This window comes from Coregonus lavaretus, assembly GCF_964263955.1.
Source record: "Coregonus lavaretus genome assembly, contig: HAP1_SCAFFOLD_601, whole genome shotgun sequence".
NCBI classification, from domain to species: domain Eukaryota; kingdom Metazoa; phylum Chordata; class Actinopteri; order Salmoniformes; family Salmonidae; genus Coregonus; species Coregonus lavaretus.
Window position 1 is genome coordinate 12,663 of NW_028165085.1, and position 24,843 is coordinate 37,505.

The following is a 24,843-nucleotide window of genomic DNA, read 5'->3' on the forward strand; positions in this document are numbered from 1 at the left end:
TATATGGAAATGTCTGCTCTACTCAAAATTACAACCAACCAATTGCAGCATTACCACAAAAATGGAAGAGGCAAGTGGAAGGGGAAGAAAGTGAGGAGCTTGTCTGTCGGCATTAAAGACCTAAATCGGTTAACGGAAATTGTGATAAATAAAAAAGTATACCAGTTTAAATTAAGCACCACAAAATGTACAGCTGTGCCATATATATTGCAAAATAGTTGGGAAGAGATTTTCGATGTACCGATTCTATGGCATATGGTTTATGAACTGATTAACAAAACTATGTCGGATTCAAAACGTTTAGTTTTTCCATTTAAATTATTATTCAAAATTCTTGCAACCAATAGAATGTTCTATATATGGGGGATACAACCATTCCAGCTCTGCAGACTTTGCTGCAAAGAGACAAAATCATTAGATCATTTGTTTTGGTACTGCCCATATGTAGCTTGTTTTTGGTCGCAGGTTCAGGAATGGCTGAAGAAATGCAACATTTACCTGGAGCCAACTCTGCAAATAGCACTGCTGGGTGATTTGAAATGTCATAGTCAATCGATGAAAAATATAATAATGCTCTTAGCAAAAATGTCTATCTTTAATTTACAAACTGCAGAAACTATTCGAATAGAAAGGTTCAGAACTTTTGTGAAACATCACAGCACAGTTGAAAAATATATGGCAAATAGGAAATAAAACTGGATGGGTCTTCAGAGATACAGTGGGGAGAACAAGTATTTGATACACTGCCGATTTGGCAGGTTTTCCTACTTACAAAGCATGTAGAGGTCTGTAATTTTTTATCATAGGTACACTTCAACTGTGAGAGACGGAATCTAAAACAAAAATCCAGAAAATCACATTGTATGATTTTTAAGTAATTAATTTGCATTTTATTGCATGACATAAGTATTTGATCACCTACCAACCAGTAAGAATTCCGGCTCTCACAGACCTGTTAGTTTTTCTTTAAGAAGCCCTCCTGTTCTCCACTCATTACCTGTATTAACTGCACCTGTTTGAACTCGTTACCTGTATAAAAGACACCTGTCCACACACTCAATCAAACAGACTCCAACCTCTCCACAATGGCCAAGACCAGAGAGCTGTGTAAGGACATCAGGGATAGAATTGTAGACCTGCACAAGGCTGGGATGGGCTACAGGACAATAGGCAAGCAGCTTGGTGAGAAGGCAACAACTGTTGGCGCAATTATTAGAAAATGGAAGAAGTTCAAGATGACGGTCAATCACCCTTGGTCTGGGGCTCCATGCAAGATCTCACCACGTGGGGCATCAATGATCATGAGGAAGGTGAGGGATCAGCCCAGAACTACACGGCAGGACCTGGTCAATGACCTGAAGAGAGCTGGGACCACAGTCTCAAAGAAAACCATTAGTAACCCACTACGCCGTCATGGATTAAAATCCTGCAGCGCACGCAAGGTCCCCCTGCTCAAGCCAGCGCATGTCCAGGCCCGTCTGAAGTTTGCCAATGACCATCTGGATGATCCAGAGGAGGAATGGGAGAAGGTCATGTGGTCTGATGAGACAAAAATATAGCTTTTTGGTCTAAACTCCACTCGCCGCGTTTGGAGGAAGAAGAAGGATGAGTACAACCCCAAGAACACCATCCCAACCGTGAAGCATGGAGGTGGAAACATCATTCTTTGGGGATGCTTTTCTGCAAAGGGGACAGGACGACTGCACCATATTGAGGGGAGGATGGATGGGGTCATGTATCGCGAGATCTTGGCCAACAACCTCCTTCCCTCAGTAAGAGCATTGAAGATGGGTCGTGGCTGGGTCTTCCAGCATGACAACGACCCGAAATACACAGCCAGGGCAACTAAGGAGTGGCTCCGTAAGAAGCATCTCAAGGTCCTGGAGTGGCCTAGCCAGTCTCCAGACCTGAACCCAATAAAAAGATCTTTGGAGGGAGCTGAAAGTCCGTATTGCCCAGCGACAGCACCGAAACCTGAAGGATCTGGAGTAGGTCTGTATGGAGCAGTGGGCCAAAATCCCTGCTGCAGTGTGTGCAAACCTGGTCAAGACCTACAGGAAACGTATGATCTCTGTAATTGCAAACAAAGGTTTCTGTACCAAATATTAAGTTCTGCTTTTCTGATGTATCAAATACGTATGTCATGCAATAAAATGCAAATTAATTACTTACAAATCATACAATGTGATTTTCTGGATTTTTGTTTTAGATTCCGTCTCTCACAGTTGAAGTGTACCTACGATAAAAATTACAGACCTCTACATGCTTTGTAAGTAGGAAAACCTGCAAAATCGGCAGTGTATCAAATACTTGTTCTCCCCACTGTAGATGGGAGGGGTTGAGTGGAGCTGAAGGGTGGGACTAAAAATAACGAGATAACTAATGTAAAATATACTGTGTCCATAAAATGTACTGTATATAGTATGCATAAGCTGGAGGTAGAAGCCTAAGTGTTGTTTCCCACTAGTTTACTCCAATTAGGGGAAGGGAGGTAGGGTTAGGGGAAAATAATAAAGGAAAATATATTTTAAAAATATATATAAGGGGATTGGAAATGATGCAAACAATTACATTAATGGAAGCCACAATCTATCGGAAATATTAAAGATGATCCACCCCCTTAAATATAATTTTTTTTAAATGAAAAGCTGAAATGTCCTGCTAAATGACTAAAATGTAAATCTCAATAGAAAGCACTGGTTAAGATTGATATAGATTTTAATGTTTTTGTATAGAAAAAAATACATTCCACTCAGTCGTAAAACTCAAGGTTTATTGGCCACACATCAAACAGTATGTTTTTCATATAAAGAGGGAATGTTTAAAGTATAGACTATGAAAGTGCAAATCGCATTTCAAGGATTAGTTGCTTTATAATAAAAATGTAAATGGCTTACAACATACGTTTGCCATTTAAAAAAAAGAAGTAAAATGCCAATAACGTCCAAATTCAACGTTATTTTCTGTTTTACTCATTTCATGCACAGCATACTGTTACATCAAGGACAACTCAACCGATTTACATTACTGAGGTCCCCACGTATGGCACTCACAGCTTTAACGGTTGCTAAACACATTTCAATGCAATACGTTTCTTTAGCGGTTGCTAAACACATTTCAATGCAATACGTTTTTTTTAGCGGTTGCTAAACACATTTCAATGCAATACGTTTTTTTTAGCGGTTGCTAAACACATTTCAATGCAATACGTTGTTTTTAGCGGTTGCTAAACACATTTCAATGCAATACGTTTCTTTAGCGGTTGCTAAACACATTTCAATGCAATACTTTTCTTTAGCGGTTGTTTCAATGGCCAGTTTACGATTACTTCAATACAAATCACACTAGATTGGATAACGATCAATTCCAAAAGTGAAACTTTGAAATATCAATATTATTTATATTTCACAAATACTTTATAGGCGATAAATCAATACATCATATTTTTTTCTCAAATCAGTTATTAAGTATATCTTAATATCCATTTTCAATCGTAATAAGAAACTTTCAATTTTAAATAAATAAGTCCGTTTTTCAATATATAGTGTTTTCTGTTCCAGAATACACTTTACAAATACCTTTCCAAAGTCAACACTCGTCATAAACTTGTAGTTCAGTTATCGACCCACAGATATGTCAAACAGTGTTCAATATACATCATCAAGTAAAATCAGAGTTATACTTAATAAATGCATTTTATAAAACGATCCGGAAACAAATCTGGAACCACACTAAAGAGAGGCTACAAATGGATATAAAAATGTATTTAAAAAGTATCAAGTTTGGACACGTGTTAGTTTTATGAGTTTAATTCCTATAACGTGTCTTTGTAGTTTTTACACTGCATGACCAAAAGTATGTGGACACCTGCTCGTCAAACATCTCATTGCAAAAACATTGGTATTAATATGGAGTTGGTCCCCCCCCCCTTAGCTGCTATAACAGCCTCCACTCTTCTGGGAAGGCTTTCCACTAGATGTTGGAACATTGCTTCCATTCAGCCACAAGAGCATTAGTGAGGTGATTACTGATGTTGGGCGATAAGGCCTGGCTCGCAGTCGGCGTTCCAATTCATCCCAAAGGTGTTCAATGGGGTTGAGGTCAGGGCTTTGTGCGGGCCAGTCAAGTTCTTCCACACCGATCTCGACACACCATTTCTGTATGGACCTAGCTTTGTGCATGGGGCATTGTCATGCTGAAACAGGAAAGGGCCTTCCCCAAACTGTTGCCACAAAGTTGGGAGCACAGAATCGTCTAGAATGTAATTGTATGCTGTAGCGTTAAGATTTCCTTTCACTGGAACTAAGGGGCCTAGCCCGAACCATGAAAAACCGCCCCTGACCATTATTCCTCCTCCACCAAACTTTATAGTTGGCACTATGCATTCGGGCAGGTAGTGTTCTCCTGGCATCCGCCAAACCCTGATTAGTCCGTGAGACTGCCAAATGGTGAAGCGTGATTCATCACTCCAGAGAACGTGTTTTCACTGCTTCAGAGTCCAATGGCGGCGAGCTTTACACCCCTCCAGCCGACACTTGGCATTGCGCATGGCGATCTTAGCCTTGTGTGCGGCTGCTTGGCCATGGAAACACATTTCATGAAGCTTCTGACGAACAGTTCTTGTGCTGACGTTGCTTCCAGAGGCAGTTTGGAACTCGGTAGTGAGTGTTGCAACCGAGGAAAGATGATTTCTACGTGCTACGCACTTCAGCAGTCAGCGGTCCCGTTCTGTGAGCTTGCGTGGCCTACCACTTCGCGGCTGAGCCGTTGTTGCTCCTAGACGTTTCCACTTAGCAATAACAGCACTTACTGTTGACCGGGGGCATCTCCAGCAGGGCAGAAATTTAACGAACTGACTTGTTGGAAAGGTGGCATCCTATGACGTTGCCACGTTGAAAGTCACTGAGCTCTTCAGTAAGGCCATTCTACTGCCAATGTTTGTCTATGGAGATTGCATGGCTGTGTGCTCGATTGTATACACCGGTCAGCAACGGGTGTGGCTGAAATAGCCGAATCCACTAATTTGAAGGGGTGTCCACATACTTTTGTATATATCAATAATGTAGCTACACACCATTAATTTCTGTAAGACCTCAGGAAAATGTGGCAATAAATGTAAAAAAGATTGACACAAAGGCACTGTAATGAATCGTGTAGAGAACCGTTTTTAAGACCCGCTGAACCCCTCTACTGTCCCATCAAGGCTTGAACTTTATAAGAGTTTATTTAGCTTTATGGGCTGGTTTCCTGGACACAGATTAGGCCTGAACCTAGTTCTGGACTAGAAAGCAGGGTCGATGGAGAATCTCCATTGAAAGTGATGTTTAGCCCAGGACTAGGTATACTCTGTGTCTGAGAATGCCGCCCTGTACTAGTTTAGAATGACCAGTGACATCTTTACTACAGCGATTAGGTATAAACAAGTTATCTGATTACAATTCATCTCTTAACTACTGTTGTTTTCCTACTGAGCGAACAGCAGCAGCAACGATGATGTTACTTTCTATTCTCCTGTCAGGGCTGCTCGCCTGCGTATCTTTACGAATACTGTCAGTCAGTCTTCTAAATGGGTTCAGTACAACAAGGTCTAATAGATCTTAGCAGGCACAATTCGCTTGGAGTCCACTTGGTGATTACAAACTGTGCTTTTGTTAGCCAGTGTTTGGCACCTAAGAACTTACCGACACATTAGGCAGATCTGGATGGGACTGAGAGTACTGTTATATTGGTATAATTAAAACGACTAGAAACACGCATCACAGCACGGCACTGCTGTCCTGTACAGCTGATTACAACCTCCCTCAGAACTCTCCTGTACAGCTGATTACAACCTCCCTCAGAACTCTCCTGTACAGCTGATTACAACCTCCCTCAGAACTCTCCTGTACAGCTGATTCCAACCTCCCTCAGAACTCTCCTGTACAGCTGATTCCAACCTCCCTCAGAACTCTCCTGTACAGCTGATTACAACCTCCCTCAGAACTCTCCTGTACAGCTGATTACAACCTCCCTCAGAACTCTCCTGTACAGCTGATTCCAACCTCCCTCAGAACTCTCCTGTACAGCTGATTCCAACCTCCCTCAGAACTCACCTGTACAGCTGATTCCAACCTCCCTCAGAACTCTCCTGTACAGCTGATTCCAACCTCCCTCAGAACTCTCCTGTACAGCTGATTCCAACCTCCCTCAGAACTCTCCTGTACAGCTGATTCCAACCTCCCTCAGAACTCTCCTGTACAGCTGATTACAACCTCCCTCAGAACTCTCCTGTACAGCTGATTACAACCTCCCTCAGAACTCTCCTGTACAGCTGATTCAAACCTCCCTCAGAACTCTCATGTACAGCTGATTACAACCTCCCTCAGAACTCTCCTGTACAGCTGATTCCAACCTCCCTCAGAACTCTCCTGTACAGCTGATTCCAACCTCCCTCAGAACTCTCCTGTACAGCTGATTACAACCTCCCTCAGAACTCTCCTGTACAGCTGATTCCAACCTCCCTCAGAACTCTCCTGTACAGCTGATTACAACCTCCCTCAGAACTCTCCTGTACAGCTGATTACAACCTCCCTCAGAACTCTCCTGTACAGCTGATTCAAACCTCCCTCAGAACTCTCATGTACAGCTGATTACAACCTCCCTCAGAACTCTCCTGTACAGCTGATTCCAACCTCCCTCAGAACTCTCATGTACAGCTGATTACAACCTCCCTCAGAACACTCCTGTACAGCTGATTACAACCTCCCTCAGAACTCTCCTGTACAGCTGATTACAACCTCCCTCAGAACACTCCTGTACAGCTGATTACAACCTCCCTCAGAACTATCATGTACAGCTGATTACAACCTCCCTCAGAACTCTCCTGTACAGCTGATTACAACCTCCCTCAGAACTCTCCTGTACAGCTGATTACAACCTCCCTCAGAACTCTCCTGTACAGCTGATTACAACCTCCCTCAGAACTCTCCTGTACAGCTGATTACAACCTCCCTCAGAACTATCCTGTACAGCTGATTCCAACCTCCCTCAGAACTCTCCTGTACAGCTGATTCCAACCTCCCTCAGAACTCTCCTGTACAGCTGATTACAACCTCCCTCAGAACTCTCCTGTACAGCTGATTACAACCTCCCTCAGAACTCTCCTGTACAGCTGATTACAACCTCCCTCAGAACTCTCCTGTACAGCTGATTACAACCTCCCTCAGAACTCTCCTGTACAGCTGATTACAACCTCCCTCAGAACTATCATGTACAGCTGATTACAACCTCCCTCAGAACTCTCCTGTACAGCTGATTACAACCTCCCTCAGAACTCTCCTGTACAGCTGATTACAACCTCCCTCAGAACTCTCCTGTACAGCTGATTACAACCTCCCTCAGAACTCTCCTGTACATCTGATTACAACCTCCCGCAGAACTCTCCTGTACAGCTGATTCCAACCTCCCTCAGAACTCTCCTGTACAGCTGATTCCAACCTCCCTCAGAACTCTCCTGTACAGCTGATTACAACCTCCCTCAGAACTCTCCTGTACAGCTGATTACAACCTCCCTCAGAACTCTCATGTACAGCTGATTACAACCTCCCTCAGAACTCTCCTGTACAGCTGATTCCAACCTCCCTCAGAACTCTCCTGTACAGCTGATTCCAACCTCCCTCAGAACTCTCCTGTACAGCTGATTCCAACCTCCCTCAGAACTCTCCTGTACAGCTGATTCCAACCTCCCTCAGAACTCTCCTGTACAGCTGATTCCAACCTCCCTCAGAACTCTCCTGTACAGCTGATTCCAACCTCCCTCAGAACTCTCCTGTACAGCTGATTCCAACCTCCCTCAGAACTCTCCTGTACAGCTGATTCCAACCTCCCTCAGAACTCTCCTGTACAGCTGATTCCAACCTCCCTCAGAACTCTCCTGTACAGCTGATTCCAACCTCCCTCAGAACCAAGTCCAAACACAATACAGTCGGCTCTTATACTCCAGCAGAATATAAAAAAAAATATCTTATTATCAATATCAGAAAATATTAGATCAAAAACTCCTGCAAATGTATTGACTATAATAATACACTACAACATTGCATCACCTCATGTTGTAATCTAAAACAGATCATCTGAGAGAAGCAACTTGTTCATCATCTTATCAGCAAATATCCATTTGGGTAATATAATACCTATAACACCCATTCAAACATCTTCCATCCCGCTTTATAGGAATCCATCCAGTCATCCATCCGTCTTTTACCCTGGGGGCATCACATGCCAATATTGATCAGCTATCAAGTGTCTGATGTATACTTGTATACATTCCTCATAATATATCTTCTACTGCACTACAATCAAGTCAGGATTAATTCCCCCAACACCATCACTGGCTACTTGGTAATGTCCCCTCTCAGTCAGGATTGGTCCTCTTTCGCTCTCTCTCTCTGCATGGCTTCTCTGAAGGCTTCTGTCTTCCATCAGACCAGGAGAGTTGGCTCCTCCAACTCAGAGTTTTCGTCCAATCACAAAATCAGACCAGGTGTATCTCCTCCTCCCACTTAAGATTTTTCCACCAATCAGACCAGGTGTATCTGCTCCTCCCACTCTGAAGAGCTGGTGCTGGGCAGAAGGTCAGAGGTCACAGAGTCACACATGGGCGTGTCAACGTGAACGACGTTACCCCCACCGAGCCTCTCCCCGCCCCGGTCCCCTGTCCCGGAAGTCGCCATGTAGGGCAGGGCCATGGCCTCCAACCCCACCACCAGTTCTAGCTGGATGGGCCTCTCCCTCTCAGCCTCCATCTCCTCCAGGCCCTGGGAAAGGAAGGGGAAACAGTCCCCATCTTCCCCCAGCTCGCCCTCACCCCCCTGGGGCTTGGCATGGGGCTGGTGGAGGTTAGTGCTGGCTGTGATCTGCGCTGCTGTGTTGAAGTCTAGGTCTGTGTCTGAGGAGGTGGTGGTGGTGGTGGTGGAGGAGGAGGGGATGAGGGTGATGCTCTGAGGGTTCATGTCATGGAACCAGGCCATGATGTTGCCCAGCAGGTTAGTGTTGGGGTGTGAGGGGTCCTGGAGCCCTGTTGAGGTGGTGGTAGTGGAGTCCGTAGTATCACTGGATGATGAGAATAGAGCCGTACCCGAAGAAGGCTCCCTGAACGGGTTGAGATTGTGGTTGCTGTAGTGCTGGTGTGGGGCCTGGACCCCTGGAGACCTTTCATACTGGTGCTGGCTGCCGATGGTCCTCATGTTGCCTAGTCTCATGAGACTATCCCCCAGCTCCAGGAGCTCTGAGCTGCTGATGGCTCCCCGGGGCCCCACCTCCACCCCCTGGGGCCCCGCGTCCAGCCTGGAGGGGAGGGAGGTGCCGATGGCCCCCAGGGACGCCTCATTGGACAAGAAGTCTGGAGTGTCCCCGCCCGTCGCCAACCCAGACTCTTGGAGTGACAGCTGGATAGCCAACAGGATGTTGGGATCGTCCTCATCCAATGAGCCCAAGCCCTGTAACACATAGACATAACGATGGGGGGAAAGTATGCATTTCATGTGGAAAGAGGGACGAAGGTCTTGTAGAATATAAATATTTAGTCTGTTTAAACCTATTGGTGCTGTTTCTATGTCTTGTAAGGTGTTGTTATGACGTAAGATACATTTGTGTGAAGACAGACAGTAAAATAAAATGTTATCAAAAGTAAGAAATAAAACCATTTTATACCGGCAAGTCTTCAACTTGACATTGGTCCCAAAACGTATTTTGTCAATAAACTATCCGTCTTATATAAATTATATAATAAGAGATAAATCGTTAGGCAGGGAGGAAGACGAATACACAGACGACATGAAAACACTGAACTCACCGTGGGGGGGGCGTGTCTTCGACCTCCTCCAATTTCCTGTCTGTCTGTTCATGAATAAAAAAACCCAGTCAGTCAATGTAACAGAACAATCACGCTGACAAACTCAGAGCTCAAACCATTCAAGGCCTTCCCAGCAAAGGAATAGCTAGCTGTTATTCCTCCGTTACTTTTTCCCAGGAAAGCAGTCATTCACGTGGTGAAAACACTGACCCATTAAAATGGGGACAGAAACACAATCAACCTTTTAGGAAACGTTTAGGAAACATACAGTCATAGCTGGATATCCTATAGAAATACCAGGTAGAAAGATACCTGCAGAACACACACAGTCATAGCTGGATATCCTATAGAAATACCAGGTAGACAGATACCTGCAGAACACACACAGTCATAGCTGGATATCCTATAGAAATACCAGGTAGACAGATACCTGCAGAACACACACAGTCATAGCTGGATATCCTATAGAAATACCAGGTAGACAGATACCTGCAGAACACACACAGTCATAGCTGGATATCCTATAGAAATACCAGGTAGACAGATACCTGCAGAACACACACAGTCATAGCTGGATATCCTATAGAAATACCAGGTAGACAGATCCCTGCAGAACACACACAGTGGGTGCTACACATTAGTAGTGAGATGACGTGAGTTGGCAGTGTGATGGCTTGTTTAAAGCCACACCCACAGGGCCGCCCCTATTTCAATGGAATTCCTGTCCTACAGCAGAAATGCCTGTTTAGTTCCACTTCCGAATGATGACCCTAGGCTCCTAATACATATTCAGGAACTGGGGGTGTGAACTACAGGTCTTCACGGGTCCAACAGGGCCGAAATTCCCGAGATTCCTACCCGGGAACCTGAGTGGGTCCGGATCGGGTCTGATATAAATGCCGCGGGTCTCGGGTATGCGCAATTAAAGTAGATTTACTAACTGGACCCCGTCCTCTGTTAACTGGACCCCGTCCTCTGTTAATTGAACATGTGTGAGGTGATGTCATGTAAACGTTATGAGAACTGAGCGAGCTGTTATCCGTTTCAGCCAGTTGCAACTCAATAAAACACATGGCTTATGTCCAGCTGAAACTGGTTACAGCTGCTAACCCTCACGCGCGCCGCCTGCTGAGGACAAGGAGAGAGAGAGAGTGACTGTGAAAGGAGCCTTGGCTACTGTTGATTGCGAAGATGGAGACCCTTTTTTTTATTGAAGTAAAAAGGACAGAGGAGAAAGAGTGTGCTGACGAGAAGCTGAGAAGGGGAAGTACATTTTTACATTTTAGTCATTTTAGCAGACGCTCTTTTCCAGAGCGACTTACAGTTAGTGAGTCCATACATTTTTTCATACTGCCCCCCCCGTGGGAAACGAACCCACAACCCTGGCGTTGCAAGCGCCATGCTCTACCAACTGAGCTACACGGGGCCAATACTTGAACAGTAGGCTACAGTTCCCTCGACGTGCCATAGGCTTATTTGAAGTCCCCATTTTGTGTGATATTGATTATTACCCTGATAAAGTTAAGAAACGTTTGTGAAGGATTGGTGTTACTATCATTAGGCTTAGCTACAGCACGCCTACGAAGGCAGAACGCACCGGCGCCCCCCAGCTGACTCCCACAGTTGAACTTTAGATGAAGGAAGAATGTTTTAGGCCACAGTTACTCTTTTAATCTAACAATAATGCTTATTTTTTTAAAATAAAAAATATATTCTGATCGATTTACAAATTAGCCTCCTGTACGCCTGTATCTGTACAGCAGCTGTAGCCTATCCGACAAGAATAAAGACATTCATGTCGGTGTCGGGAACATGGTTCCGGCATCTCACTTTCCGTCTCTCTAGGGCTCGAACTAAAAGCTTCTCTTCCTTTATATTGATTGAATACTAATATTATACAGAGGACACCGAAGCCTGTAGGCGTATGCATGCAATGCCCTGATGCATTTAGTGATCAAATCTCCGACAGCTGAACCGCGAGGTGGACAATTATTGTTTTTAGGAAGGTAAAAAAAAAAACTATAAAACAATAGACTATAACGTTTTTAATATGCTACAGATCGAAACACAACAAATACTTTTTTTTGCTGCAATTTGTTATAGGCAGTTTTTAAGGACACATAACAGTGGATCGGCAGGCAGGTAGCTTAGTGGTTAAGAGCGTTGTGCCAGTAACCGAAAGGTCGCTGGTTCTAATCCCCGAGCCGACTAGGTGAAAAATCTGTCGATGTGCCCTTGAGCAAGGCACTTAACCCTAATTGCTCCTGTAAGTCGCTCTGGATAAGAGCTTCTGCTAAATGACTAAAATGTAAATGTAAATGTATCATTTGGCCAATATGGCTTGTTTATTGATGTCTTGTTTATTGATGTCTTGTTTATTGATGTCTTGTTTATTGATGGCTTGTTTATTGATGGCTTGTTTATTGATGGCTTGATGTCTTGTTTATTGATGTCTTGTTTATTGATGGCTTGTTTATTGATGTCTTGTTTATTGATGGCGCTGGCAGCGACCAGCTGGAGGTTTATCTCTCTTCTCTCTACTCTGGTATCTGAACGGGTCTCGGATCCGAACCAGCACGGGTCTGTTTTAGGTCTGTTTTTCCCACGGGCCTTTTCGGAACGGGTCTGACTGCCCTAGGGTCCATTCTTAACGGGTCTCCATTTTTTGAAAATGTATTCGTGCATATCGGGTCGGTTGGGAAAGCCACGGATCCATTTCGGAACGGGTCCACATTTTTGGACCAACGAAGACCTCTAGTGCGCCTAATACATATTCAGGAATTGGGGGTCTGAACGTCGCCGTGAATTCCACGTGGACTGGAGAGAAATATACCCGCTAGGACTCTGACAGCGGTCAGTGTAGCTAGCTAGCATGCTAACCGTATGTAAACATTTTACATTTTAAAATTTTTGTCATTTAGCAGACGCTCTTATCCAGAGCGACTTACAAATTGGTGCATTCACCTTACGATAGCCATAAACATTTGGTAAGCTATTTTCCGGATAGAAGTCTGTTAAAATTCTGAAATTGTCATCCAATAACAGTGGCGGAAGGCTATTTGGCTGCGGTACAGCAAAGCCAAGTCAGACATCCTGCGCTCATGGTTCTCACAGAGGAAGTGAAATGATTACGGGCTACAGGGACTTTGTTCATGATGCCGCTCAAATGATAGGCTACTTAACGAAACCCTGAGCGCATCGGACTTACTGACTTAAATCCTTGTGCAACATCATGGATAAGCTCTGGGCATCGTCTTTCAGTTGAATATCATATTTTTATTTCACTGTGATGGCTAGTTTAAAGCACTGTGATGGCTAGTTTAAAGCACTGTGATGGCAAGTTTAAAGCACTGTGATGGCAAGTTTAAAGCACTGTGATGGCTAGTTTAAAGCACTGTGATGGCTAGTTTAAAGCACTGTGATGGCTAGTTTAAAGCACTGTGATGGCTAGTTTAAAGCACTGTGATGGCTAGTTTAAAGCACTGTGATGGCTAGTTTAAAGCACTGTGATGGCTAGTTTAAAGCACCGTGATGGCTAGTTTAAAGCACCGTGATGGCTAGTTTAAAGCACCGTGATGGCTAGTTTAAAGCACCGTGATGGCTAGTTAAAAGCACCGTGTTGGCTAGTTTAAAGCACCGTGATGGCTAGTTTAAAGCACCGTGATGGCTAGTTTAAAGCACTGTGATGGCTAGTTTAAAGCACTGTGATGGCTAGTTTAAAGCACTGTGATGGCTAGTTTAAAGCACTGTGATGGCTAGTTTAAAGCACTGTGATGGCTAGTTTAAAGCACTGTGATGGCTAGTTTAAAGCACTGTGATGGCTAGTTTAAAGCACCGTGATGGCTTGTTTAAAGCACCGTGATGGCTAGTTTAAAGCACTGTGATGGCTAGTTTAAAGCACTGTGATGGCTAGTTTAAAGCACTGTGATGGCTAGTTTAAAGCACTTTGAGCATCCAGTAAAAGCTATAGTATCTATCCATCTATCTTTTAGTTATTCATTCATTATTACCTAAAGTGCTGTCGCTGTGTTCGCCATGATCGGGAATGTCCCCCCTCTGTCTCCTCTGCTGACGATCTCTGTGTCTCCGCCGGTACTGGAACTCTGCATACTCCTGTAGGGACAACCACATAACACATGATGACGTCACAGGTCACAGGTCGTACGTCACAACGTACACACATATATAATGGGAGAATCTCAATTGCATTTCCTTGACTCCTCACATCCTCTCTATTCAGACCGCTGACGTTCTCATCCAACGCAGTTAAAAGGAGGTGAGGGATACACTGAATCCCAGAAAGACACAAATTGAGATAGAGCCACATTCTCCAGACATCCACTGTCTGATAGTGATGCGCGGGTTGACTCATAACCCGCAGTCCCCGCGGGGCGGGTGGGTTGAGGGTCATGAAACGTTGTGTGGATGAAGGGCGGGCGGGTGGGTGGCGGGTTGAATAAAGAGAAAACAATACCTTAAACATTATTGTGCAATTTCTATCTGTAGGCTACATTGAGGTTTTTCTTTCATTATTTGAGGATATCTGGAATTAATTAGTGCGTAAGCCTGAGCTTTAAGACCTAACTGAACGCGCACCAAATGCTTTTGGGAACGGGCAGAAAACGTTAACATCGATCCACTGAGGCAAAAACACAGCCATCATGGTATCATAGCACTGTCTGAACCCCTGGCAGACAGCCATCATGGTATCACAGCACTGTCTGAACCCCTGGCAGACAGCCATCATGGTATCACAGCACTGTCTGAACCCCTGGCAGACAGCCATCATGGTATCACAGCACTGTCTGAACCCCTGGCAGACAGCCATCATGGTATCACAGCACTGTCTGAACCCCTGGCAGACAGCCATCATGGTATCACAGCACTGTCTGAACCCCTGGCAGACAGCCATCATGGTATCACAGCACTGTCTGAACCCCTGGCAGACAGCCATCATGGTATCACAGCACTGTCTGAACCCCTGGCAGACAGCCATCATGGTATCACAGCACTGTCTGAACCCCTGGCAGACAGCCATCATGGTATCACAGCACTGTCTGAAGCCCTGGCAGACAGCCATCATGGTATCACAGCACTGTCTGAACCCCTGGCAGACAGCCATCATGGTATCACAGCACTGTCTGAACCCCTGGCAGACAGCCATCATGGTATCACAGCACTGTCTGAACCCCTGGCAGACAGCCATCATGGTATCACAGCACTGTCTAAACCCCTGGCAGACAGCCATCATGGTATCACAGCACTGTCTGAACCCCTGGCAGACAGCCATCATGGTATCAAAGCAATGTCTGAACCCCTGGCAGACAGCTATCATGGTATCACAGCACTGTCTGAACCCCTGGCAGACAGCTATCATGGTATCACAGCACTGTCTGAACCCCTGGCAGACAGCCATCATGGTATCACAGCACTGTCTGAACCCCTGGCAGACAGCCATCATGGTATCACAGCACTGTCTGAACCCCTGGCAGACAGCCATCATGGTATCACAGCACTGTCTGAACCCCTGGCAGACAGCTATCATGGTATCACAGCACTGTCTGAACCCCTGGCAGACAGCCATCATGGTATCACAGCACTGTCTGAACCCCTGGCAGACAGCCATCATGGTATCATAGCACTGTCTGAACCCCTGGCAGACAGCCATCATGGTATCACAGCACTGTCTGAACCCCTGGCAGACAGCCATCATGGTATCACAGCACTGTCTGAACCCCTGGCAGACAGCCATCATGGTATCACAGCACTGTCTGAACCCCTGGCAGACAGCCATCATGGTATCACAGCACTGTCTGAACCCCTGGCAGACAGCCATCATGGTATCACAGCACTGTCTGAACCCCTGGCAGACAGCCATCATGGTATCACAGCACTGTCTGAACCCCTGGCAGACAGCCATCATGGTATCACAGCACTGTCTGAACCCCTGGCAGACAGCCATCATGGTATCACAGCACTGTCTGAACCCCTGGCAGACAGCCATCATGGTATCACAGCACTGTCTGAACCCCTGGCAGACAGCCATCATGGTATCAAAGCACTGTCTGAACCCCTGGCAGACAACCATCATGGTATCACAGCACTGTCTGAACCCCTGGCAGACAGCCATCATGGTATCACAGCACTGTCTGAACCCCTGGCAGACAGCCATCATGGTATCACAGCACTGTCTGAACCCCTGGCAGACAGCCATCATGGTATCACAGCACTGTCTGAACCCCTGGCAGACAGCCATCATGGTATCACAGCACTGTCTGAACCCCTGGCAGACAGCTATCATGGTATCACAGCACTGTCTGAACCCCTGGCAGACAGCCATCATGGTATCACAGCACTGTCTGAACCCCTGGCAGACAGCCATCATGGTATCACAGCACTGTCTGAACCCCTGGCAGACAGCTATCATGGTATCACAGCACTGTCTGAACCCCTGGCAGACAACCATCATGGTATCACAGCACTGTCTGAACCCCTGGCAGACAGCCATCATGGTATCACAGCACTGTCTGAACCCCTGGCAGACAGCCATCATGGTATCACAGCACTGTCTGAACCCCTGGCAGACAGCCATCATGGTATCATAGCACTGTCTGAACCCCTGGCAGACAGCCATCATGGTATCACAGCACTGTCTGAACCCCTGGCAGACAGCTATCATGGTATCACAGCACTGTCTGAACCCCTGGCAGACAGCCATCATGGTATCACAGCACTGTCTGAACCCCTGGCAGACAGCCATCATGGTATCACAGCACTGTCTGAACCCCTGGCAGACAGCCATCATGGTATCACAGCACTGTCTGAACCCCTGGCAGACAGCCATCATGGTATCACAGCACTGTCTGAACCCCTGGCAGACAGCCATCATGGTATCACAGCACTGTCTGAACCCCTGGCAGACAGCCATCATGGTATCACAGCACTGTCTGAACCCCTGGCAGACAGCCATCATGGTATCACAGCACTGTCTGAACCCCTGGCAGACAGCCATCATGGTATCACAGCACTGTCTGAACCCCTGGCAGACAGCCATCATGGTATCACAGCACTGTCTGAACCCCTGGCAGACAGCCATCATGGTATCACAGCACTGTCTGAACCCCTGGCAGACAGCCATCATGGTATCATAGCACTGTCTGAACCCCTGGCAGACAGCCATCATGGTATCACAGCACTGTCTGAACCCCTGGCAGACAGCCATCATGGTATCACAGCACTGTCTGAACCCCTGGCAGACAGCCATCATGGTATCACAGCACTGTCTGAACCCCTGGCAGACAGCCATCATGGTATCACAGCACTGTCTGAACCCCTGGCAGACAGCCATCATATGGTGGCGTGTTGCACCCTAGTCAGGATATTCCATCACGTACTCCTTCTAAGATTAGCACCAGTGGCCCCCAAGCGGTCTTGGCACGCAGAAATAAATACATGGAATGTCCTCATCCACCAAATCCCATGCAGCTCATAAGATCAAAGACATTAACAAATACTGTATAACAAGATGGCATATCAAACACCCTCTCAGATTTCATGCCTTCAGATTTCACATCTCCAAAGCATTTTAACTGGAGGGGAGTCAGTCATCTATTTTTAAATTGCTCATACAGAGGTTGTATGTATGCACGGTTTAACAAAAAGAAAAGCCAAATCATGCTGGTAGCTAGCTGGTATTGTTATGATACAGAGATGACGGCATTACAGATGTAAGGCATTGTCAATCCATTCCAGGGAAAATGCAACCTTCATTAACTACAAGGAAGAATAGAAGAGATGAGTGAATCTGTAGAGGGACGCATCTTCATCTTATATGCAACGTTCCAATACTGATGACTTATGGGTATCCTGGGGGAAAGAGGAGGAGGAAGATGATGAAGATGAGGAGGAAGATGAGGAGGAGGAAGAGGAGGAGGAAGAGGAGGAGGAAGATGATGATGATGAAGATGATGAGGCAGAGGAAGAGGAGGAGGAGGAAGAGGAAGATGAGGAGGAAGGTGAGGAGGAAGATGAGGAGGAAGGTGAGGAGGAAGATGAGGAGGAGGAGGAGGAGGGGGGGGGGGTCGATCCAAGTGAATATGGCATCCAGAGTAGAAGGAGATGTTCTGCCCTGATTATTAAAGAGACAGAACTACTGTATAACATGGTCAGACAGAATAGACCCATCTACTGTATAACATGGTCAGACAGAATAGACCCATCTACTGTATAACATGGTCAGACAGAATAGACCCATCTACTGTATAACATGGTCAGACAGAATAGACCCATCTACTGTATAACATGGTCAGAATAGACCCATCTACTGTATAACATGGTCAGAATAGACCCATCTACTGTATAACATGGTCAGACAGAATAGACCCATCTACTGTATAACATGGTCAGAATAGACCCATCTACTGTATAACATGGTCAGACAGAATAGACCCATCTACTGTATAACATGGTCAGAATAGACCCATCTACTGTATAACATGGTCAGAATAGACCCATCTACTGTATAACATGGACTGACAGAATAGACCCATCTACTGTATAACATGGTCAGAATAGACCCATCTACTGTATAACATGGTCAGACAGAATAGACCCATCTACTGTATAACATGGTCAGAATAGACCCATCTACTGTATAACATGGTCAGAATAGACCCATCTACTGTATAACATGGTCAGAATAGACCCATCTACTGTATAACATGGTCAGACAGAATAGACCCATCTACTGTATAACATGGTCAGAATAGACCCATCTACTGTATAACATGGTCAGAATAGACCCATCTACTGTATAACATGGTCAGACAGAATAGACCCATCTACTGTATAACATGGTCAGACAGAATAGACCCATCTACTGTATAACATGGTCAGAATAGACCCATCTACTGTATAACATGGTCAGAATAGACCCATCTACTGTATAACATGGTCAGAATAGACCCATCTACTGTATAACATGGTCAGACAGAATAGACCCATCTACTGTATAACATGGTCAGAATAGACCCATCTACTGTATAACATGGTCAGAATAGACCCATCTACTGTATAACATGGTCAGAATAGACCCATCTACTGTATAACATGGTCAGAATAGACCCATCTACTGTATAACATGGTCAGACAGAATAGACCCATCTACTGTATAACATGGTCAGACAGAATAGACCCATCTACTGTATAACATGGTCAGACAGAATAGACCCATCTACTGTATAACATGGTCAGAATAGACCCATCTACTGTATAACATGGTCAGACAGAATAGACCCATCTACTGTATAACATGGTCAGACAGAATAGACCCATCTACTGTATAACATGGTCAGAATAGACCCATCTACTGTATAACATGGACAGAATAGACCCATCTACTGTATAACATGGACAGAATAGACCCATCTACTGTATAACATGGTCAGAATAGACCCATCTACTGTATAACATGGTCAGAATAGACCCATCTACTGTATAACATGGTCAGACAGAATAGACCCATCTACTGTATAACATGGTCAGAATAGACCCATCTACTGTATAACATGGTCAGAATAGACCCATCTACTGTATAACATGGTCAGACAGAATAGACCCATCTACTGTATAACATGGACAGAATAGACCCATCTACTGTATAACATGGTCGGGATAGACCCATCTACTGTATAACATGGACAGAATAGACCCATCTACTGTATAACATGGACAGAATAGACCCATCTACTGTATAACATGGTCAGAATAGACCCATCTACTGTATAACATGGTCAGAATAGACCCATCTACTGTATAACATGGTCAGACAGAATAGACCCATCTACTGTATAACATGGTCAGACAGAATAGACCCATCTACTGTATAACATGGTCAGAATAGACCCATCTACTGTATAACATGGTCAGACAGAATAGACCCATCTACTGTATAACATGGTCAGAATAGACCCATCTACTGTATAACATGGTCAGACAGAATAGACCCATCTACTGTATAACATGGTCAGACAGAATAGACCCATCTACTGTATAACATGGTCAGACAGAATAGACCCATCTACTGTATAACATGGTCAGAATAGACCCATCTACTGTATAACATGGTCAGACAGAATAGACCCATCTACTGTATAACATGGTCAGAATAGACCCATCTACTGTATAACATGGTCAGACAGAATAGACCCATCTACTGTATAACATGGTCAGACAGAATAGACCCATCTACTGTATAACATGGTCAGACAGAATAGACCCATCTACTGTATAACATGGTCAGAATAGACCCATCTACTGTATAACATGGTCAGACAGAATAGACCCATCTACTGTATAACATGGTCAGAATAGACCCATCTACTGTATAACATGGTCAGACAGAATAGACCCATCTACTGTATAACATGGTCAGACAGAATAGACCCATCTACTGTATAACATGGTCAGACAGAATAGACCCATCTACTGTATAACATGGTCAGAATAGACCCATCTACTGTATAACATGGTCAGACAGAATAGACCCATCTACTGTATAACATGGTCAGAATAGACCCATCTACTGTATAACATGGTCAGAATAGACCCATCTACTGTATAACATGGACAGAATAGACCCATCTACTGTATAACATGGTCAGAATAGACCCCTCTACTGTATAACATGGTCAGACAGAATAGACCCATCTACTGTATAACATGGTCAGAATAGACCCATCTACTGTATAACATGGTCAGACAGAATAGACCCATCTACTGTATAACATGGTCAGAATAGACCCATCTACTGTATAACATGGTCAGACAGAATAGACCCATCTACTGTATAACATGGTCAGAATAGACCCATCTACTGTATAACATGGTCAGACAGAATAGACCCATCTACTGTATAACATGGTCAGACAGAATAGACCCATCTACTGTATAACATGGACAGACAGAATAGACCCATCTACTGTATAACATGGACAGACAGAATAGACCCATCTACTGTATAACATGGACAGACAGAATAGACCCATCTACTGTATAACATGGTCAGAATAGACCCATCTACTGTATAACATGGTCAGACAGAATAGACCCATCTACTGTATAACATGGTCAGACAGAATAGACCCATCTACTGTATAACATGGTCAGACAGAATAGACCCATCTACTGTATAACATGGTCAGACAGAATAGACCATCTACTGTATAACATGGACAGACAGAATAGACCCATCTACTGTATAACATGGTCAGAATAGACCCATCTACTGTATAACATGGTCAGAATAGACCCATCTACTGTATAACATGGTCAGAATAGACCCATCTACTGTATAACATGGTCAGAATAGACCCATCTACTGTATAACATGGTCAGACAGAATAGACCCATCTACTGTATAACATGGTCAGAATAGACCCATCTACTGTATAACATGGTCAGAATAGACCCATCTACTGTATAACATGGTCAGAATAGACCAATCTACTGTATAACATGGTCAGAATAGACCCATCTACTGTATAACATGGTCAGAATAGACCCATCTACTGTATAACATGGTCAGACAGAATAGACCCATCTACTGTATAACATGGTCAGAATAGACCCATCTACTGTATAACATGGTCAGACAGAATAGACCCATCTACTGTATAACATGGTCAGAATAGACCCATCTACTGTATAACATGGTCAGAATAGACCCATCTACTGTATAACATGGTCAGAATAGACCCATCTACTGTATAACATGGTCAGAATAGACCCATCTACTGTATAACATGGTCAGAATAGACCCATCTACTGTATAACATGGTCAGAATAGATCCATCTACTGTATAACATGGTCAGACAGAATAGACCCATCTACTGTATAACATGGTCAGACAGAATAGACCCATCTACTGTATAACATGGTCAGAATAGACCCATCTACTGTATAACATGGTCAGACAGAATAGACCATCTACTGTATAACATGGTCAGAATAGACCCATCTACTGTATAACATGGTCAGAATAGACCCATCTACTGTATAACATGGTCAGACAGAATAGACCCATCTACTGTATAACATGGTCAGAATAGACCCATCTACTGTATAACATGGTCAGAATAGACCCATCTACTGTATAACATGGTCAGAATAGACCCATCTACTGTATAACATGGTCAGACAGAATAGACCCATCTACTGTATAACATGGTCAGAATAGACCCATCTACTGTATAACATGGTCAGAATAGACCCATCTACTGTATAACATGGTCAGAATAGACCCATCTACTGTATAACATGGTCAGACAGAATTGACCCATCTACTGTATAACATGGTCAGAATAGACCCATCTACTGTATAACATGGTCAGACAGAATAGACCCATCTACTGTATAACATGGTCAGAATAGACCCATCTACTGTATAACATGGTCAGACAGAATAGACCCATCTACTGTATAACATGGTCAGACAGAATAGACCCATCTACTGTATAACATGGTCAGAATAGACCCATCTACTGTATAACATGGTCAGAATAGACCCATCTACTGTATAACATGGTCAGAATAGACCCATCTACTGTATAACATGGTCAGAATAGACCCATCTACTGTATAACATGGTCAGACAGAATAGACCCATCTACTGTATAACATGGTCAGAATAGACCCATCTACTGTATAACATGGTCAGACAGAATATACCCATCTACTGTATAACATGGTCAGAATAGACCCATCTACTGTATAACATGGTCAGACAGAATAGACCCATCTACTGTATAACATGGTCAGAATAGACCCATCTACTGTATAACATGGTCAGACAGAATAGACCCATCTACTGTATAACATGGTCAGAATAGACCCATCTACTGTATAACATGGACAGACAGAATAGAACCATCTACTGTATAACATGGTCAGACAGAATAGACCCATCTACTGTATAACATGGTCAGACAGAATAGACCCATCTACTGTATAACATGGTCAGAATAGACCCATCTACTGTATAACATGGTCAGACAGAATAGACCCATCTACTGTATAACATGGTCAGACAGAATAGACCCATCTACTGTATAACATGGTCAGAATAGACCCATCTACTGTATAACATGGTCAGAATAGACCCATCTACTGTATAACATGGTCAGAATAGACCCATCTACTGTATAACATGGTCAGACAGAATAGACCCATCTACTGTATAACATGGTCAGAATAGACCCATCTACTGTATAACATGGACAGAATAGACCCATCTACTGTATAACATGGTCAGAATAGACCCATCTACTGTATAACATGGTCAGAATAGACCCATCTACTGTATAACATGGTCAGAATAGACCCATCTACTGTATAACATGGTCAGAATAGACCCATCTACTGTATAACATGGTCAGAATAGACCCATCTACTGTATAACATGGTCAGAATAGACCCATCTACTGTAGTATTGCTGCTGCTTGTGTTTGATTATAATGAATGCTCTCCGATCTTTCTGTCACAAATTCCCATTCGTGTCGGTATCTTTTATGTTACTATTCTAAAAACACAAGTAACTGAATCTGATCTGCAGGCATTGGCTACATCACAAAGGGCAACCTATTTCCTCCCTAAAACGATTATTGAGCTGGTCCCAAAGTGCACTATATAGGGAATAGGGTGCCATTTGGGACAAACCCATTGCGAGAGTTAACTGAGAGCCATCTATCTGCAGTGATGTAATATCTCTGAGGCCAGAGTTCAGAGGTTGGCTAATTTAACTCCTATGTTAATGTGACAGCCATATCCTTCCAGAGAGCTTTGGCTCAAGTCCTACTGCCTCAATGTTACAAAGTGACAGATTTTCTCTGCCACTATTTAAATGAACATTTAGTACATCATTCAATTCTACAAGATTACTCAAAATTGAGTTGACTGAGAACCATCTGATACAATCAGTGCTGTGCAGATGTATCTACTAAACCAAATATAAAATGTGATAAATAAATAATAATAATATTGAAAAAGATCCAATCAATAGCAACAAGACTTATCACCAAACCATTGGTAGTAAACCAAACATGAAAGGCAATCCAATGTTTAGTGATTCAGCAATCATCTGACAGAGAGAAGTATCGCTTTGTCCTCATAATCAGCCTCTCTGAAACCTCTCCTCGGGGACCCAAAGTCATTCCACACCTGATTCAACTGGTCTATTAATCGTCAAGCCCTTCACTACTTGAATCATGTGTGCTAGATCAGGGGTTTAAAAAAGGGCTGCTCTGAATGATCCTTGTGTCTTCAGTAGTTGTAAGTTATACCCGCTGCAGGCTTCCTGTAGCACGACAGTTCTCTGATCATTCCCTGATCCTCCCAGTACCGAGAGGTTTCCTCAGGGAGATCTTAATGGAACAGACCTCCCAGCAGATCATTAAATCATTTATATCTCAATACCTTCTCTATACTTCCCAGGATATCTATCCCTTCTAGCTGGAACACTGTTGTTATCAAACTATCTGCAACATTTAAACCAACTGGAAACTTATTCTAATAGTCACATGATGTATTAAGTAGCTCTATTAACTTTCTAATAGTCACATGATGTATTAAGTAGCTCTATTAACTTTCTAATAGTCACATGATGTATTAAGTAGCTCTATTAACTTTCTAATAGTCACATGATGTATTAAATAGCTCTATTAACTTTCTAATAGTCACATGATGTATTAAGTAGCTCTATTAACTTTCTAATAGTCACATGATGTATTAAATAGCTCTATTAACTTTCTAATAGTCACATGATGTATTAAATAGATCTATTAACTTTCTAATAGTCACATGATGTATTAAATAGCTCTATTAACTTTCTAATAGTCACATGATGTATTAAGTAGCTCTATTAACTTTCTAATAGTCACATGATGTATTAAATAGATCTATTAACTTTCTAATAGTCACATGATGTATTAAATAGCTCTATTAACTTTCTAATAGT

General features: G+C 43.7%; 1 protein-coding gene across 1 annotated transcript in view; it reads right to left on the minus strand.

Annotated features, from left to right (window-relative positions):
- Positions 1-2,759: 2,759 nt before the first annotated feature.
- Positions 2,760-24,843, minus strand: part of LOC311116286 (ankyrin repeat and IBR domain-containing protein 1-like) — a 72,710-nt gene continuing 50,626 nt past the window's right edge. The window contains exons 18-22 of the mRNA XM_084191388.1: positions 13,843-13,945; positions 9,833-9,876; positions 7,582-9,476; positions 6,357-7,546; positions 2,760-6,286 (exon numbers count right to left, since the gene is read on the minus strand). Coding sequence (XP_084047514.1) covers positions 8,559-9,476; positions 9,833-9,876; positions 13,843-13,945 — 1,065 coding nt within the window. The 3' untranslated portion in view covers positions 2,760-6,286; positions 6,357-7,546; positions 7,582-8,558. The remainder of the gene's footprint in view (positions 6,287-6,356; positions 7,547-7,581; positions 9,477-9,832; positions 9,877-13,842; positions 13,946-24,843) is intronic.